General features: G+C 36.7%; 1 protein-coding gene and 1 pseudogene across 1 annotated transcript in view; one reads left to right on the top strand and one right to left on the bottom strand.

Moving 5' to 3' along the window:
* The window catches only part of LOC141339372 (uncharacterized), a 46,343-nt gene extending 32,807 nt beyond the window's left edge, over window positions 1-13,536 (bottom strand). The window contains exons 1-2 of the mRNA XM_073844954.1: window positions 12,978-13,536; window positions 12,489-12,803 (exon numbers count right to left, since the gene is read on the bottom strand). Coding sequence (XP_073701055.1) covers window positions 12,489-12,803; window positions 12,978-13,435 — 773 coding nt within the window. The 5' untranslated portion in view covers window positions 13,436-13,536. The remainder of the gene's footprint in view (window positions 1-12,488; window positions 12,804-12,977) is intronic.
* Window positions 1-20,284, top strand: part of LOC141339356 (uncharacterized) — a 42,900-nt pseudogene extending 22,616 nt beyond the window's left edge.
* Window positions 20,285-21,127: the final 843 nt, after the last annotated feature.

Here is a 21,127-nt window from a genome sequence, read left to right as displayed (position 1 = left end):
TGGTTCAAAAATACATTAAAATCCCCAGCACACATCATAGTACCTTCTGATTCTGCTGCTATAATTGTAAATAGGGTTTTAAAGATATGTTCTTCACTTTCTGGCGGGGCGTATACATTGATTAGTGTGACTATTTCGTTCTCTAATTTTCCTTTAACAAGAATAAATCGTCCCTCTTCATCGTTAATTTCTTTCAGACACTCAAATTTGATTGCATTTTGTATCATTATCGCAACCCCTCTTTTGCGACTATGTTTACATGTGCTATAGAATGTGTTTCTGTAACCAAACTTCTTGCCATAAGTGTTTTTCTTGGACGAATATAATTTGTGCTTTTAGTTTCCTCATTTTCAAAATCATCTTACTTCTCTTAATTGGATTATTCAGCCCGTTTACATTTAATGACACCATGAAATGTTATTCATTTTGTTTTTGTAGAAGCTTGTACTTTTCTTTGATTTGTATCGTGTCCATGGTAACCAGCAAAAACATTGTAAGAACACAAAACAGGAAACAATTTAACTTCCAAAAAAAGATACATGTCCATGTGTGTGCCACCCACGTTACCTTTGTGGGTTGAGGAGGATATCCCGTAATATATGGGGGCCCTCTCTAGGGAGGTTTGCTCTAATTGTCCAATACAGTCTCTGTATTAACCTCCTAGTATGAGGTAGGTTCTTAGTTACCAATCAGATATAACAAAAAAAAAGACAATCAATTTAGCATTTTGACCATTTCACGGAGTGTATTTACTTTTGATCTGTTCGTTCGTGTCCTTATTTGAGTCTTTTGAATGCACTCACATACCTCTATATCATAATTTCCTTTGATATTCCTGGAGCCTCTGCTTGGCTCGTACAGCCATATCTTCTGTGTTTCCAACTCGTTGCCATTGTAATGCCGAGTCGTTCTTCTATCCCGCTCTTAAATGCGCCTCCGCCTGATACTTCTGCGGTGATTGCCCTCCGGTTCAGCTCTTTCTCAGCCTCTTGTGCGCTCTCGTACGTATGTGGGCCAGCTTCCCAATGAATCCTGATTTTCGTTAGGGGTGTCTGGAAACATATTCCTCTCTCCTTCAAGGCCTTTTTTATGCTGTTGTATTCTTTTCTTTTCTGGATAACCTCAGTGGCGTAGTCATGATCAAAGAAGAGTGCGCAGTTTTGATAGTGGATTTTTTTCCCCCAGGCTTCCCTCAGCACCGTCTCTTTCACTGTGTATTGAAGGAAGTTCACCACAATAGATCTCGGGGGTTTATCAGCGCCTGGTTTCGGCAGTAAAGCTCGGTGTGCCCGTTGTATTTGTAGATCCATGTTTGTTGGTAGGGGTAGCTCATCTTTCAGAAGTTGTTCAATGAATCGTGTTGCAGAGCCGCCCTCTGCTCCCTCTTTTAAGCCGAAGATCCGGATATTATTCCGGCGGCTTCTTCCTTCTTGATCTGTCAGCTTGTCCCGTAGTATTCTCTGCTGCTTAATAGATTGGAGTAGAGCTTCTTTTGCCTCTATGTTCCAGTTTTCTAGCTCCTCAATTCTCTGTTCAGTTTCCGTGATTCTCGCATTTTGCTCGGCTAGTTCTGTCGTTGTTTCTGTTAGCCGCTGGTTAATGTCTTTCTTAAAATCCTCGAGTTCTTTTTTAAAATCCTTTTTAATTTCCCTTTTTAACGTAGTAAATTCCGCTTTTAGTTCGGTTTTGAAGTCCTGGATTTTTTTTAACAATATCTTTCAGTCCCATACGGATCGCCACGGCTTCCTCGGCCTCCAGGGGTTTGTCTTCACCCTCTATTTTATCCGCTGCCTCGCCTCGAACCATGCCTGGAACACACCAAGGTCTTCTCTGAAGAGCCCGGAGGGGGAGATCGGGGCGCTGAGAAACGCACTCCGGTCGTGCTCTGGCAGGTTTGCTAAGGTTAGCCAAAGATGCCGCTGCGCCACCACAGTACGGGCCATGGCATGCCCCAACGACACCAGCGCACTATGGTTTGCACACAGCAAGTAAGTCATCCTGTGTCAATTGCCTTCCAGGCGTGATTATAGGTGTCTTCAGCGGACGGCGCAGGAGCGCGATATCCTATAGTAATGTGTTGTACCGAGTGGACCGACTTAATGGGAACAGTCTCAAGGTGGGTGGGGGGCAGAAACTGCATCTTGACCAATAGGAAGTTCTGTCCTTCCTAGGTTTTTGTACCAAAAACTCTCTAAGACCTCAAAAACGTAAACTTGCTCTCTTAGAGATGTCTGGCAGTTGTCCTGGCATCCTTATCTAATGGTGATGGACAGTTTGCTTGTGTTAGTCCACCAAGATCCAATCAAAACATAGCAAACCTTTGTCCACTATTGAAGTCAGAGACGGGGCCCCTGCCATAAACTGGGCCCTGGAATGCATGGTCCACTACATTGCATTCTTAGTAAGGTTCTTCATCTTATTTTTTTCGGAGTAGCAGAAGTTTATCTTTCCATAAGATAACCTAGCTCTGACATAGCAACACCCAACTGAATCACTTGCATTTTATGCATCTTATGCACTTTATTCCTTTTGCATGTATGGTATTCATTTAGTAGTTAATTACTCTTGTCTATCTTTTGTTAATCAATTTATTTTATTATACGTGTGTCTTCCTTGTGTTGATAATACAGTAAGAGGGTCTACAAGTTAGATATCCTATCAATCATTCTCATGTGATATAATCATAACGTCATCTGTGACACGAGTACCCATCACTACACTATTTCACATTTCTAGTGGGCGAAAGCAAAACTCACTACTTAATTGGTATCCCTGAGTGGGCCGAGTTAAAATGGGATGAGTCTTCTGTAAAAATTCACTACACTTTTCTGAGTTTTCTCATTGGGTACTTTTTTTATCCCTGTCTGCACCAAAACCATCTGGAGGGTTAGCTGCCAAAAAGTTCATTTTTAGTTTCATCTGACCATAGAAGCTAGTCCTGTTTGAAGTTCCAATCATGTCTGACAAGTGAATATGCTGGAGTTTGTTTTTGGGTGAGTGAGGAACAACATGTGGTAATGTAGGGGCTGTTTGGTCACTTTATTTTAGGCTTTCTGACCCCAAGACTCAACTAATCTCTGCAATTCTCCATCTGTGATCCTTGGAGAGTCTATGGCTCCTTAAACTCTCCTCCTTATCGTGCCTTAGGATGATATAGACACGTCTTCTAGGCAGATTTGTAACATATTTAGTTGACTGGAACTTCTTAAAGGAACACTCCACTTTTTTTGGAAATAGGCTCATTCTCCAACTCCCCCCGAGTTAATAAGTTGATTTTTACCGTTTTGAAATCCATTCAGCCGTTCTCCTGTTCTGGCGATATCACTTTTAGCATAGCTTAGCATAGATCATTGAATCCTATGAGACCAATAGCATCGCGTTCAGAATTAACCAACGAGTTTCGATATTTGTCCTATTTAAAACTTGACTCTTCTGCAGTTATATCGTGTACTAAGAGGGGTGTGCAAAGCAGCCAGTATTTGTGTCTGTATTTGTATTTGTTGAGGGGGGAAAAGTATTTGTATTTGTATTTGTATTTGAGTAAAATTCAAAATAAGTGAAAAAAATCCTGTTTTTTTGTGCGCTTAACTTTTAATTTACGTTATACTGTAAGTATTTTGTAATTATATCCATTATAATAATTATGGATATGCAATATTGGTTAATGTTTTTGAATATGTAACAAGGAACGTCATTGAAAAAAAAAATTACCAGACAACCATTACCTCATCCATGGTTAAACCAACTAATAAAATGCCATTATGAACATTATGAATCCCACCACCACCAGTCCTTGTTGAAGGATGCTGAACAGACAGAATAAAAATAAAAATAAAAATGTTCTTCTTCTGAAAAAACTTCTTTCTTGTGGCGTCTACCGTTGCTAAGCAGCCATGACCTGATCACTCAATGACGACTCAGAAGTTTCAGCAAAGCATAAATGGATTTCCAGCATTAAAAATCGGTTGCATTAGCTTTGCTATTAAATGTCTTTAAAAATGGTTATTCATGTACAGATATGATCAGCTGTTCCTCCAACTTGGCTGTTTTTTCAATGGTATAAGGGAAAGGGTGAAGCTGATTTTTTGGTTCTTGTCATATGACCTGTGTGCGCATGTGGCATTCTGAAAAGTTGAGATGTATTTATCCAAAGATTATAGAATATTTATGTTGATGCGGCGCGGACGCGCCTGGAAAAAACGAGCGTGTATCACCGTGTGAGCGTTGCTTTCATTATGAGCGTGCATACCGCGCTTCTACATTTGAAATAACGGACAAATATGGAAACTCGTTGGTCATTTTTGAACGTGATGCTATTGGTCTAATAGGATTCAATGATCTATGCTAAGCTATGCTAAAAGTGATATCGCCAGAACAGGAGAACGGCTGAATGGATTTCAAAACGGTAAAAATCAACTTATTAACTCGGGGGGAGTTGGAGAATGAGCCTATTTCCAAAAAAAGTGGAGTGTTCCTTTAATTATTGCTCAAATGGTGGGAATGGGGATTTTCAATGCGTTAGCTCTTTTCTTACAGCCACTTTCTATTTTGTTAAGGTTAACAAACCTGTTCTGCACATCAGAACTATGTTTTTTGGTTTTACTGCTTGTGATGGATGATTAAGGGAATTTGGCCGTTGTGTTCCTCATATTTATAATCCGGTGGAACCGGAAGTCATGGCTGCACAATTCCTTGCTCCTAGTTACCCTGGTGCACTAAAAATGAAAATATGAATAGAAATATATTCATATACTATCTATATATATATTATCCATAGGAATTTATATGGATGCCAATAATTATGGTCACGATGCATTACAGAAAACCATTTATTTCATAATGTAAGTTTGCCGCACTATCATTTCGCTTTCGCCAATATTAGTGGAGGGCACTGTACATGCTGCTTACCTAGCCTTTAAGATACATTTTTTTGATTTTAGATACATTCAGAGCAGGTACATCTGATCCGAGAGCTTCACTAATCTTAAGAGGATGCAGCTTTCTGTGTACAGTATGAAGGAGGAGTAAAATCAACAAAAGAGCAATGATATACAGGTGCTATAGGCTGTCAATGTCTATCGTGAAAAGAGATCAACTAGATGGGATTTTCAAATCTTTGGTTTTCTGAATAAGGTCACATGTGTCTTTCAAATAAATAGTGTCTTTGTGATATGTTTAAAAAACATTTGCTGTTTAAAAAATAATACACATACTCAGCTGTGAAGTACATTTCGCTGCTACAGTCTGAGACGATTGGTCGCCTATCACATATCATATTAAAGTAGAACTCCGGTGTGATATTGACCTAAAGTGTATTGAATCATGATACCGAGTGTGAACGTACCTTGCATATTTCATCTCGGTTTGTGTCCAGCTGTCCGAAATCTGGGGTCAGTTAGCCGATGCTCACAACAGGTTGTCAATGAAAGTCAATCGGGCATCGAAGGAGCCATGTAAATAAATCACTGTTTTACGCCATTTACGAGGCACAAAGTAGCTCCGCACTTCATCGGTAGACTTCCTAGGGCCCTGACATTTAAAACGAGGCATTTAGAAATCAGAAAAGGCACCGGTAGTTTATTTACAAGAAGATTTATACAGACATCTTCCACCAGGAACAGAGCAGTCGCCGCCATCTTAAATGTAGTCACGATAAATCGAGTGTACCGTGAGAGCAAAACGAGACCAGCCACAGAGGTCAGGTGCTGCAGTTGCTCCAAATCTGCTTATATTTGAAAAATGTCCTAACATATTACATAAAAGTAACTCACATACTTGAAATGATCATTAAAAAAAGCTAAACGATTATATATAATAAATGATAGGCAAGCTTATTTCTTTTATTTATTTATCTTATGCAGTTTCAGTTCTTATTTTTCTTTATTCCGTTTTTTGTATGTTTGGAAAACAGTTTCATCCTCTATAGGCCTATATGTACTGTATATGTATAAATGGTTTTGTGATACAGTAAACACATCTTTGACGAGGTGTGTGTTTTTTCCCATTCCTAAGTCAATGATCTCTTTCACAGCAAATGGATAAGCTGTTTGGCAGTTCTGGAATTGGAAGTGCACCAGCTTCTACAATTTTCTCCACTCCACTGGTCCTGGATGAAGTGTGCTCCCAAAACACGGCCACACACACACACACACACACACACACACACACACACACACACACACACACACACACACACACCACATTCCTCTGAAGAACAGCCAGGCAGGGATGACATTCCTGGACCCTCTGATCTCCAAAACATGGTGCTAAATCCCACAAGAAGAAGACGACCAGTGAGCCAGCCCTCTTTTTATGAGACCTATGAGGCCCATGCAGAGAGAAGGACTTCTGCATTGGAGACCCTTGTTCAGCCAGAACTTTGGAGATGACGAAGACTGAAAGAGAAACGCAGATGGTCATTTGAAAAAAAAAAGTTAACCAGCCTAAATACAATTGTTACAGAACTAAAAGCAATTGGACAACATCAGGAGAAAATTATGGAGATACCAGAAAAAAGGTAAGTTCAATAAGAAGAATTTCACTAAATGCTGTATACGACTTTAATTGACCTTACATTTTGTGTCACACAACGTAAAGAAAGCCAAATTGTTTTCATGATACTAAGTTGTCCACAATGTTCTACTGAGTAAAGTTAAGGGATTATCACAGTGAGGTCTCATAACTGGGATGTGACACCCATCAACTGCAGAAACTGTGTTACGGAAACCAGCTTTCTCAAAACCTAACTGTTTCAGCTGCAGCCTTTGGCCTTTTGGCCTGGAAATGTGATGTGCCATTTGAGTGTTACAAGCAAAAAAAAATCATGGAGATGCTTGGCAAGACTTGATTTGCCAGTGGAAAGTTCCAAACATGGCCCATTATAAGATTTCTAACAGTCACTCATTTTTTATGTTGGTATTTGACATGATGCCATGTTTTTAAACAAGACCTCCAGCAGAAATACTGGCCAACAACATCAAAACTACAGCAGTATATTTCATTGTACACATGGGGAACTGTTTATCCCTGTGTTTACCAAACCCATCTTGAGTGTTTGCTGCTTAAAGCTCATTTCATCTGACCATAGAAGCCAGCCTCTTAAAGTTCCAGCCGTGTCTGATAACTGATTATGCTGGAATTTGTTTTGGGTGAGCAAGGAGAATTTTTCTTGAAACCCTCCCGAACAACATGGTGATGTAGCTACTGTTATCCGATTAATTGCGATTGTTTTACGACTGTTTTTAAGGTTTTCTGACCCCGAGACTCAACTATTTTCTGCAATTCTCCAGCTGTGGTCCTGGGAGAGTCTTTAAGTCAAGTCAAGTCAAGTCACCTTTATTTACATAGGGCTTTTAACAATTCAGATTGTGTCAAAGCACTTTACTGACACTCTGTCCTCCAATTTGATACTGCTATGTATAATGAAAAGATTAAACACTCCATTTTCAGTTAAAGTACTAGAGACCTTTAATTTGGAGCAAGATAAATGGGAGAGTGACTTCTTTTTTTGTCAGATGTGTCATTTTTCTCACATCTGATTAGACCAATTTCAGTTTGAGATCTCTAACTCAGAACATACAAGTGCTGGTAATATCATTAGGATATCTTCAAAAAGATGATTTATTTCCCTAATTCCATTTAAGCGAAACTTGTATAATGTATACATTACATTCATTCCACACAGACCGAGATATTTCAAGTGTTTATTTCTTTTCATTTTGATGATTGTAACTAACAACTAATGAAAACCCCAATTCAGTATCTTAGAAAAATAGTGTATTGTGAAAAGGTTCAGTATTGAAGACACCTGGTGCCACACTCTAATCAGCTAATTAACTCAAAACACCTGCAAAGGCCTTTAAATGGTCTCTCAGTCTAGTTCTGTAGGCTACACAATCATGGGGAAGACTGCTGATTTGACAGTTGTCCAAAAGATGACCATTGACTCCTTGCACAAGGAGGGCAAGACACAAAAGGTCATTGCAAAAAATACTGACTGTTCACAGAGCTCTGTGTCCAAACACATTAATTGAGAGGTGAAAGGAAGGAAAAGATGTGGTAGAAAAAAAAGTGCACAAGCAATAGGGATAACCGCTACCTGGAGAGAACTGTGAAACAAGACCCATTCAAAAATGTGGTGGAGATTCACAAAGTGTGGACTGCAGCTGGAGTCAGTGCTTCAAGAACCACTACGCACAGACGCATGCAAGACATGGGTTTCAGCTGTCGCATTACTTGTGTCAAGCCACTCATGAACAACAGACAGCGTTAGAAGCGTCTCGCCTGGGCTAAAGACAAAAGGACTGGACTGCTGCTGAGTGGTCCAAAGTTATGTTCTCTGATGAAAGTATATTTTGCATTTACTTTGGAAATCACAGTCCCAGCGTCTGGAGGAAGAGAGAAGAGGCACAGAATCCACGTTGTTTGAGGTCCAGTGTAAAGTTTCCACAGTCAGTGATGGTTTGGGGTGCCATGTCATCTGCTGGTGTTGGTCCACTGTGTTTTCTGAAATCCAAGGTCAACGCAGCTGTATACCAGGATGTTTTAGAGCACTTCATGCTTCCTGCTGCTGACCAACTTTATGGAGATGCAGATTTCATTTTCCAACAGGACTTGGCACCTGCACACAGTGCCAAAGCTACCAGTATCCGGTTTAAGGACCATGGTATCCCTGTTCCTAATTGGCCAGCAAACTTGCCTGAACTCAACCCCATAGAAAATCTATGGGGTATGTGAAGAGGTATATGCGATATGCCAGACCCAACAATGCAGAAGAGCTGAAGGCCACTATCAGAGCAACCTGGGCTCTCATAACACCTGAGCAGTGCCACAGACTGATCGACTCCATGCCACACCACATTGCTGCAGCAACTCAGGCAAAAGGAGCCCCAACCAAGTATTGAGTGCTGTACATGCTGCTCATACTTTTATACAGTTATAATCATCAAAATTAAAAGAAAGACTTGAAAAATATCAGTCTGTGTGGAAAGAATGTATACATTATACAAGTTTCACTTCTTAAATGGAATTAGTGAAATAAAACAACTTTTTGAAGATATTCTAATTATATGACCAGCACCTGTAGATTGATGTATGTTTTTCTCCGTTCACAAAAGCACTGCATGTGCGTGATGTGACCATGTGAATACTCAGGTTCAGTTGTTAATGCAGTTTTTTTTTTTTGTTGTTGCTTGTATAAAATTAATACTTGAAAAACCAATGTAGGTATTTTAAATGGATCACAGTGTAGAGAATTAAGCTCAAAAGGAAAATTTATATAAATAATTACAATTAATTACGATTAACTACAATTATTTATATTAGTCGCCAGTAGTAACTGTAGCGGGATTAACTCGCCATCGACTATCCATTCGTCCAGCGAACATTCAGGGTAACTTCATATCAATTTCATATTGGCCACAGAAAAATAACATTCTTACAGTATTAATGCATTAGAGCATGTAGCTTAATCGTAAATCATAAAGGGACATTAATTTGCAAGGCAGAATCAGAGACTCATGTAATTCATGCACAAGAGTTTTATTAACGAAGGACTAACATATAACTAGTCTAAACGAACACGTACACATGCAAATCACACATACATGGTACCTAGGAAGGGCGAGAGGTGATGGCTAGAAACAGACAAGGAAAGGGGTATGAGGCTGAGTTGACCATCTGAAAGAACCATCAGTTTCTAACTCAAAGCACAGTATACGATAGCTTACACAAAACCTCTGTTTAGTAGAAGGAATGATACTTGCATTTGGCTGTTAAACAAGAGTCTCGTGAAGCCTCTGAAGTAGTTCTGGATGGTTCTATTAGATGGCCGAAGTTGCAATCAAGATTTTTCAGAAGAGACAGGCGGAACTGTGGAGCATGGTTCGAATGGTTGTGGCATTTTATATTCGGATTAAAGTACGAACACACATGGCATTCTATGAGGAGAAGGCGTATACCAAAGTGTGCATCATTAAATGCATTAGTTTGATAGGAGACACATAGTTATAGGAGGGGTTACATTGACTAGTACTTCACACATTAAGCATGCATAAAAATTAAAAAAAAAAGTCAAGAGACATTATACAAGACATTTATAGTATGGTGGTGACAAAATGACCTAAAGGATATGTGTGTTCATTCAAATAAGTTTTTCTTTGAATTAGGGACAAGTCCATTTCTATGGGCATAAAGTCTTTCCTATAGGAAAGGAGTAGGAAGAGTGTTTCTGCCTGCATTCCTTTGGGTCGTAAAACTGTGATCAGATGGCTGCCCTGGCAACTGAGCTCCTTTTGGATGTTAGTTGCTTTCAGGGGTTGTTTCCAGAATTCCAACATACAGTATAGCTGGCTTGTTGGTTTTAAAAATTATTTGTTATAGGTAACAAATAGCCGCTTGTCTGATTGGTTCAAACACTACAACAGCCACATAATTTCATTTTAATTAATTAGAAAAATAACTTCACCTGTTTATGTATATTGCTAAATAAATAAATAATAAATTGTAAGTCATGAGTTTTAAGTACGCCTATAAAATTAAATAATAGCCTATATAATACAGTTTTGTTTCAAGCCTATGTATTTTGGACAATAGGTTAAATTATTAACGGAAACAGCTATGCAACAAGTGCTTTTTTTTTTAGGGATATCGTCATCCCGCACACATTTTTTTATTGGTAAAAAGCCAGTTGGATGGAGACAGCAAATTTCAGTTTTTGTATGCATATTCTCTTTGTCGATCACAAAACATTGCAAAAAACTGGATGGAAACTTGCCTATTGGGCGACAAAGTTGTTGTCAGCTTAGTGTTAGCAGTAGTGTGTGACCCACTGTTGTGGATCATTTACATTGTGTCACGTAGTGTGAACAGCACAATGACCTAAAGAAAGACAGGAAGACATGTAGTTTGAACAGCACAGTGTTTCGCCGATTAAGTCGTAGGTATGCCTCAACTGTGAGAGACAAAACCTAAAAAAATTATTTACCTAAAATCTAATTTTATGATTTTTAAATAATTAATTTCCATTTTATAGCATGAAATAAGTATTTGATAACCTACCAACCAGCAAGAATTCTGGCTCTCACAAAACCTGATTGTTTGTCTTTAAGAAGCCCTCCTATCCTCCACTCATTACCTGTACTAATTGCACCTGTTGAACTTGTTACCTGTATAAAAGACACCTGTCCACTCACTCAGTCAGACTCCAACCTCTCCACTATGGGCAAGACCAAAGAGCTGTCTAAGGACACTAGGGACAATCAATGATCCTGAGAAAGGTGAGAGATCTCCCTAGAACTAAATGGTAGGACCTGGTCAATGACCTGAAGACAGCTGGGACCACCGTGTCAACATTTACCATTAGTAACACACTCCACGGTCATGGATTAAAATCCTGCAGCGCACGCAAGATCCCGCTGCTCAAGACAGCACATGTCCAAGCCTGTCTGAAGTTTGCCAAAGACCATTTGGATGATCCAGAGGAGGCATGGGAGAAGGTCATGTGGTCAGATGAGACCAAAATAGAACTTTTGGTAAAACATCCACTCGGCGTGTTTGGAGGAAGAAGGATAAGTACAATCCCAAGAAAACCACCCCAAACGTGAAGCATGGGGGTGCTTTTCTGCAAAGGGGACAGGACGACCGCACTGTATTGAGGGAAGGATGGATGGGGCCATGTATCACAAGATTTTGGGCAACAACCTCCTTCCCTCAGTAAGAGCCTGTTGTCCAGCTACAGTCCCAAAACCTGAAAGATCTGGAGAAGTCCTTTATGGAGGAGGGGGCCAAAATCCCTGCTGCAGTGTGTGCAAACCTGGTCAAGAACTACAGAAAACATCTGACCTCTGTAATTGTAAACCAAATATTAAGTTCTATTTTTCTAGTTTGTCAAAGACTTGTTTCATGCAATAAAATGGTAATTAATTATTTAAAAATCATACAATGTGACTGGATTTTTTTTTTTGTTGATATTCTGTCTCTCACAGTTGAGGTGTACCTACGATGAAAATCACAGATTTCACCATTCTTTGTAAGTGAGAAAACTTGAAAAATCGGCAGTTTATTAAATACTTATTTGCCCCACTGTACTTGTTGAAATTCATGCCAGACTTGTTAGCCCACCTTTTCTTGGCACAAGTGGACAGTTCAGTAAGAAGGAACTTGTACGTACACACAACATAACTCACTTGAGAATTTATATTTAATATTTGTCAACGTTTCTGTCAATAATTTCAGCCTTCAAAATTATTTTTGCTATTTCAGTCAAAAAAATTACTTTTTTTTTTCTGGTGCCATTTTATACTGCAGAACTATTTGAAACTATTTACGTACAAAAAACAGAAATACGGTCTGGTACATACAAGTATATACATATAAAATTGCTCCTTCTAAACTTGTCAGTGTCTTTCCAGAATGCGTTTGCAAATGATCTTTCAGGTTTCTCTGATTGTGAAACTTAGGTTGCAGAAGGTCTGTCTCCAGTGTGAAGCCTCATGTGAGCGGTAAGGTTTCCTTTAAGTGTGAAACTCTTTCCACATGAAAGGCAGGTAAAAGGTTTTTCTTCGCTGTGAACTCTCATGTGAGCCCGAAGGTTTCCTCTAAATCTGAAAGTCTTTCCACAATAAGGGCAGATATAATCCTTCTCTCCAGTATGAATTCTCATGTGTAGATTTAGGTTTGTCTTGTTTGAGGAAGTCTTTCCACAGTGACTGCACATGAACGGCTTCTCTCCAGTGTGAGATGTTACATGATTTTTAAGGTGATCACTGTCTGAGAAACTCATTCCACACTGATGGCATATAAAACTGAGAGAGGGAGCTCTTGAGTGAACCACCATGTGCTTTTTAAGGGTTCCCTTATGACTGAACTTCTTTTCACACTGATCACATGCATATGGCTTCTCACCAGTGTGAATGTTCATGTGATACTCAAGGTTTGGTTTGGTTGTAAAACCTATTCCACAAAGTTTGCAGAGGTACGGCTTCTCTCCAGTGTGAGTTCTCATGTGCCTGTTAATGCTTCCTTGTTGACTGAAATGTTTTCCACACAGAGGGCATGTGTAGGGCTTTTCACCTGTGTGGACGTTCATGTGGCTTTTGAGGGCTGCTTTTTTAGTGAAAGATTTTCCACACTCTTGGCAGGTGAAAGGCTTCTCTCCAGTGTGAATCCTCATGTGGACTTTAAGATTTCCATGTTCACTGAAATGTTTTCCACACTGTTCGCAGGAGAAAGGCTTCTCTCCAGTGTGAATCCTCAAGTGGACTATAAGGTTTCCATGTTGACTGAAACTCTTTCCACAATACTGGCAGGTGAAATGAGTTTTACTTGAGGAAGTATTTTCTGTCTGAGAGCAACTAATTGATTCTCGTCCAGTTATAAAATACTGATCTTCATTTTGCATTTCATCTAGTACTTCACTCTCCATTCTTGGCACCATCAGTTCTATAAAGAGACAAATACAAGTTAACCCCTGTTTAAAAGCAACAGAAGAACAGAGTGCAACAATGGCCCAAATCTGCCATTTATTCTGGAGTCACAGTCCTGCAGAGTTTAGCTCCAACACACCTCTAATAAGTTAACCTTGAAGACCATGATTCAGGTGTGTTCAGTTAGAATTGGAGTTAAACTCTGCAGAGCTGAGCTTGACACCCCAGTTTACATTTATAGAAAGTCTTGGATATGTGAAAACATCAAAATGTGTTCTACTGGGGATGTTTGAAGTTTATTCCACTTCAAATTTGTACGCAATTACCTCCATATTGTGGACTCAGATGTACATTATTGGAATGAACTAAGTTTTTTTATGCAGCATTACATATACATAAAGTTATGCTTGGGATTTTGGGGAAAACTTCTGTATTACTTAACTAAGATGAATAGTTTTATGTATGCAAACCATATTTGGGCAGCATGAAAATCACAATTGTGAAAGTTTACAACTTATATACTTTTACAACTTATATACTTTTTAATCTCAAATGCTTCCCGGGTAAAAAAAAAGTCCACTAAAATGCACTTTATTTAAGTTTACTTAGTACACTTTTCAGTAATGTAATAAAAGTGCTCTATTTTCGCACACTAATTTTGTACTTAATGTACTAAAAGATAGTATTAAGTATATGTTAAGATAAACTTAATACCATCTAAGTGTACTCAACTGTGCTATTTTGAGACACCATGAAATTGAACTAAAATGTGCTTTTAACATACTATATCTGTATTTAAAAAATATATTTAGTTACAACTAGAAATACACTTGAACCCTACTTTTAAACATTTATAAATATATTTATGACTAATTTAAAGTATAACAATAATATATTAAAAGAATATACAAAGTGTGAAAAAAGTGTGCTAAAATACAATTTAAGTACACTTAGTGCACTTCCCTAATGTACTTAAAGTGCTCTATTTTCGGGCACTGATTTTGTACTTAATATACTAAAAGTTATTCTTAAGTACTCCTTAAGATAAACTTAAGATCATCTAAGTGTACTCAACTGTGCTATTTTGAGACACCATGAAGATGAACTAAAATGTGCTTTTAACATACTATCTCAGCATTTCCAAAAATGTATTTTGTTACCACTTATAATACAATTGAAACATATTTCAGAAACCTTTAAATATACTAATTATACATAAAAAATAAACCTACTGATTATTTAAAATACAATAATAATATATAACAAATGTATACAAGGCGTATTTATAATGTATTGCCCACATGTTTTTATTAATAAAAAATACACTTATTAATTATTTAAAATACATGAATAATATATAAAAAATGTATACAAAGCGTATTTATAATGTATTGGCCACATATATTCATTAATAAAAAATACACTTGATGATTATTTAAAATACATGAATAATATATAATAAATGTATACATAGCGTATTTATAATGTATTTTTTATATTAATAAAAGTATGTGGGCAAGACATTATAATTACGCTTTGTATAAATTTATTATATATAATTGATATATTTTAATTAATTAATAAGTGTATTATAATGAATAAAAATGTATGGGCAATACATTATAAATAAGTTGTCACGAAAAGTGTAGGAAAGCAAAAAATAACGTCTTCAAAAAAAAGTCTTCAATAAATCCTCAGGCAGAGTAACAATAGACAGGAATGGCGGGAGAAGACGCGCACACAACGAAGGAACATAGGTGTAACGCTTGTAGCCGGACAAAGAAACAAGGAAATCAAACAAACTTATAAAGGGGAGATAATTACAACAACAGGTGGAGAGGATCACACTAATGAGCAGGAAGACCAAAAAAGGGCATGGGAGAAACCAAACAGACAGTCCAATGGGGGAAACACTGGGAAAAAACCAAGACAAACAGTCCTATGTGGGCAATACATTATAAATACGCTTTGTATACATTTATTATATATTTTTCATGTATTTTAAATAATCAGTAAGTTTATTTTTTATGTATAATTAGTATATTTAAAGGTTTATGAAATATGTTTCAATCCTATTAGAAGTGGTAACAAAATACATTTTTTGGAAATGCTGAGATAGTATGTTAAAAGCACGTTTTAGTTCATCTTCATGGTGTCTCAAAATAGCACAGTTGAGTACACTTAGATGATCTTAAGTTTATCTTAACATATACTTAAGAATAACTATTAGTATATTGAGTACAAAATTAGTGGCCGAAAATAGAGCACTTTAAGTACATTCGGGAAGTGCACTAAGTGTACTTAAATTGTATTTTAGCACACTTTTTTCACACTTTGTATATTCTTTTAATATATTATTGCTATACTTTAAATTAGTCATAAATATATTTATAAATGTTCAAAAGTAGGGTTCAAGTGTATTTCTAGTTGTAACTAAATATATATTTTTAAATACAGATATAGTATGTTAAAAGCACATTTTAGTTCAATTTCATGGTGTCTCAAAATAGCACAGTTGAGTACACTTAGATGGTATTAAGTTTATCTTAACATATACTTAATACTATTTTTAGTACGCACTTTTAGTACATTACTGAAAAGTGTACTCAGTATACTTAAATAAAGTGTATTTTAGTGCACTTTTTTTTTAACCTGGGAGAATTACCACACTCAAAATCAGTTTAAGTGTTAGTGCTAATAATGCATTTTTATTAAGTGTACTTTAGTACAACTTTTGAGAAAATGTACTTCTACTACAATACATTACTAATAGATTTTTTATACATTAACTTATTTTAAACTTGGGATTAGTATGTAAACAGTCTACTAATAATCAACTAATGTTTAAAGCATTTAAAGCACACTTTTGAAAAACACACTAATAAAACTCTTTTGCATGTTTTTTCTGTAGTACTCTTTATTTTAGTACACTAAAAATTTATTTAAGTATTACTGGTATTTAGTATACTTTTTTCAAGTGTACTTAAGTCCTACTGAAGTATAAACATACTTTTAATTAGTGTATTTATAGTGCATAAATATCACACTTTTTTAACACAAAAAATAACAATGTACTAAAAATGTGTTTGCGGGTATTCAAGTGTATTTTCATTGCATTTAAGTATATATTTTTTTCACCTGGGTATATATATATATATATTATACATTCACACACACATATTGTTTAGGTTAATTCCATATTATTGTTATAACCTTAATTCATGATGTCATAATAACAAATGCACAGTGTGAAAGCAAGATCTTGTGTTAGTGTTTGTCATGGGATCAACACTTCTGTCGAACGTCTCAACATTTCTACACTCCTGTGACATTATTCATGAATACAATTAATTTCCGCTTTGAGAATAAAAACCAACCTGTTTGTTCCTCAGTATTTTCATGTTTGACTCTAAACGCTTCTTCATTGTCCATGTCTTCACTCTCCTCTTTAATTAATGCCATCTTTGTTTGTTCCTCAGTATCTTCATGTTTGACTCTGAATGTTTCTTCAATCTTCATGTCTTCACTCTCCTCTTTAATAAACACCATCTTTATAATACTGTAGTGTCACATGGAAATCTGTTGATTCTCCAGGAGTTTTTCTGTGTTTTTGAACACTTTTTCCTGTTTAAGTTGAGAATAATTAATAGAAAAATCAATTCAAACTAAATATCTGTGTGTCTCAATCAGCTCCTAGTTCAGTAGTCAGTGCACTAGTTAGACAGTCAGAGTGTATATAAAAAGTATAAAATATACACAAATTACACAGGACGTTCATATTTAGGCAGTTCATTTTTTATTTACATTTGGTATTTGTTCATATCTAATTTACTACACTTGAATGAAATCATTCTCGGTTGTGATTCCACTCGTTTGTGTTTGTTGTTGTCGTTTGTAGTCCGCGTGCCGCTGAATCGAATCACTGAATCATTTCACAAATGATTTGATTCAAATGATTCAGATTCTCAGTTTCTCTCATCACTTCTTATCATCACACGATTGATTCATGATTTAGAGAGCGAACTGAGACGCACATTCTCTGTTACTAAAGGCTAACGTTTTATTTAACTAACACTAAATAAAGCATTACAACGTTATATTAAACAATGACGGATTTATTTATTCTACATTTCTTGAAAATGTTTTAATTGATATAACAGTGTGCTTTAGTTTAAAAACTTTAAAACCCACAAACCTTTCTTCATGTGAATCACAACAGATGAGGAGCTCAGCGCATCTTTATGACGTCACATCACCAGAGCAAAATAAAAGTCCCATTGGTGCACTGCTTTCTAGAATCACAAATACATCCTAGAAATGTTGTATATAGAATAGAATTTCTTACTCATGTGATGATGCTTTTCTAAAGTTACTAACATTGTAAATCTTGGAATACATTTCTCTATTTTCTTTTCTCTACTTCTTTTTTTTTTTCATTCAATGTACATTTTTAACACTATACTTCCTGTTTTTACCTTGCCATTAAATTCACATAAAACTAGTTAATGCTGCTTGTGTAACTGTTACAAAGGTGGTGTGATGGCAAATTTGATCTATCACTCTTATGACTATTGTAATCAATCTCTGGCTATTTTGTTTGTTTGTGTGTTTATTTATTCCTCTTTTGGAAAGTAATTGAAACACTAAGGATTTTTTTCTTTTGCTATTAATGTGGACACAAAGACATATTTGTGGCAGTTTCCATTTACCACTATAGAAGTTTACAAAACTATGATTACTTCAATTTCTGAGAACCCCAAAAATGTGAAAAGGGTCATTCAATGTTGAATTTCTGTCATTGATGGCCCATGTTAATATAAGCAGCTGACCCTAAAACAATTGACCTTATTTCAACCAAATTTCAATGTTAAACAGGGCTGCCAACTTTTGAGTTCAGCTTGGAGTGAGAATTCCCTCAACACTCCCTGTAGGGGGATCCAGGGGCATGCTCCCCCGCAAGAAATTTTTTACATTTTACAGTTAAATTCATCTATCTGATGCACGTTGAGAGTTCACAATTAAGAGCTCCAATAGAACTTTTTCACAGAAACCGGAAATACGCAATCGCAGGGTATGCAGACTTCCTGTGTAATGTCAACACAGCAGAAAGCCGGGTAATTTAAAATTAAAATGGAGAGAGTCTACACAACTTCCCTCACTGGTTTGCCAAAGATAACTTTTGTCGACCTCATAAGAGTCGTGTAGGAAAACTCCGTCACAAAGAGGAACAAATTGGATAAAGGATATACATTTTTCCACTAAGAGTTTATCCGCGTTTATACACGCTTAACGTGGCTTAACGTACGTAAAAAAACGACCAGGAAACCCCAAATTTCTGTCAAACCTTACTTGGAACAAACACTAACTACTATCAAAAGAACGAGCCCTTATTCCACAGATAAAGTGAATAATATCACGTTAAGCGTTTTCTCCCCCATAGAAGCCCATTATAAGGAAACAGCTTGGTTTAAACTGCTGTTAACTTACATTTTTCTTATTTCACCTCAGACCTGATGGCACTGAAAGAGGAGAGTCAAGAACTCAAAGAAACAGAAGAGAAAGATCAAAATGAGAAACATGATTTCAAAACTGAAGAAAAATCAATTAGTTGCTCACAGAATAAAAAAACTTCCTCACCAGAAATAAATAAAAAAACACAAAGTACAAACCTTAATTCTAACATGAGAATTCAGACTGGAGAGAGACCTTACAGCTGCCAACAGTGTGGGAAGAGTTTCTCACGAAATGGAGATCTTAAGACTCACATGAAAGTTCACATTGAAAAGAAGCCGTTGATATGCCCTCAGTGTGGAAAGAGTTTTACAAAGAAAAAAAACCTTAAGGCCCACATGAAAACTCACACTGGAGAGAAGCCTTTTGCCTGCCCTCAGTGTGAAAAGAGATTTACGCTGAAAAAAAATCTTATTGTCCACATGAGAATTCACACTGGAGAGAAGCCTTACATTTGTAAACTCTGTGGAAAAAGTTTCACACGAAATGGAGTTCTTGAGACTCACATGATCATTCACACCGAAACGAAGCCTTTCGTATGTCCTCAGTGTGGAAAGAGTTTTACACAGAGAAGTACACTTACTGTCCACATGAGAATTCACACTGGAGAGAAACCTTTCACCTGCTCTCAGTGTGGAAAGAGTTTCACGTATAAAGTAAACCTCCAGACTCACATGAGATGTCACACTGGAGAGAGTCCATTTAAATGTGATCAATGTGGGAAGAGTTTCAGACACAGCGCAAACCTTAATAAGCACATAAAGGTTCACTCAAGAAAGAAGAGTTTTAAATCAGTGCAGAAAGAGTTTCACAGAGAGGGAACATCTTAAGACTCATGTAATAACTCACATGGGAGAAAAGCCTTTCATGTGCCATCACTGTGGAAAGAGTTGTTCAAGAGCAGGAAACCTCAGGGTTCACTTGAGCATTCACACTGGAGAGAAACCTTACACCTGTGAACAGTGTGGATAGAGTTTCACGCATAAAGTAAACCTTAAGATTCACAAGAGAGTTCACACTGGAGAGAAACCGTACAAGTGTCTTCAGTGTGAGAAGAGTTTCACATGTCTAAGCACCATGAAACATCATTTGAAAACTCATTCTGGGAAGAAAGTGCCGTTTTCTTCAATGCAAGAAGAGGTTTAGAAAAAGGAGCAATTTCTACAATCATCTACACATTCATTTTGAAAGACATTCAATTGTAGTCAAAGTAATAACATTATTATCCCATTACATTATTCCATCACAATTACAGATACATGTTAACAATCATGCAAATGTAAGACTTTGTCTGTGTTCCTTGTTCAAGAGTGTAACGAGAAAAAAGCTGTGTGAAATCAAGTCTATGTTCACACTGGAGCTGAATGTGGGCTACATCTGATCACCTTCATGCATCCTTCATCTCTTTTTGTTTCAACATAAGTCTTTTTTTTTTGTACTGTGGCTATACCTGACCATCTGCTTTACTGTAGTTTCAAATATTCAGTGATTACAGTAGATTCCCTCAAATTTTGAATGTAGAGTATCTGTTGATTTTTCTGAATCAAAGGAACAATGTAACTGAAAGATTATGAATGAATTGACATAAACTGAACAAAATGACTTACACTTTCAAGTGTGTTTTATCTTCTTGTTTACTTAATCTCAATTTAATGTTGTAATATCTGTTTACGTTTATGGACTTTATCAGGAGAGGCTTGAAAATATTATTCTAGTTTGTGCAGGTCTTTTTTTTATTCTGCACAGTTCATTCTTTGTTGTGCTTCCAGTAGCCGATATGTACAATAGATATATGTACTGTTTCCTTTCTAATTAATTTGCTACAATAAACAATCCTTAGCAGTTGGCCTTCATTCATTTTCTTGTTAATTATACATTAAAGTATATTTTTTATTTAAACGATTGTATTCAGCAGTAACACATTTTCATATCCCTCCTCTATCCATGTACAAATAGCGTCTCATCAGCTCATTATATCTATTTTCTGTTGGCTACCCAGCCAAGCTACAGTTTACAACTCACCACTTTTAGCACATACTACAAACACTTCATAGAATTCTCATGTGTACAGCACTTCTTCTGTTGCCAAATTACACACTTCTGTCACTTTTAACCACAGACTGCTCACAAAAAAACTTATTCACTCTTTGCACTTTCAGCCACTACAGTCTTTTTCTGTAGTTTAAGAACCT

The sequence above is a fragment of the Garra rufa genome, chromosome 1 (assembly GCF_049309525.1).
Source record: "Garra rufa chromosome 1, GarRuf1.0, whole genome shotgun sequence".
Lineage (NCBI taxonomy): Eukaryota > Metazoa > Chordata > Actinopteri > Cypriniformes > Cyprinidae > Garra > Garra rufa.
The sequence above is the reverse complement of the archived record's forward strand: the minus strand, read 5'-3'. Positions and strand labels throughout refer to the sequence as shown.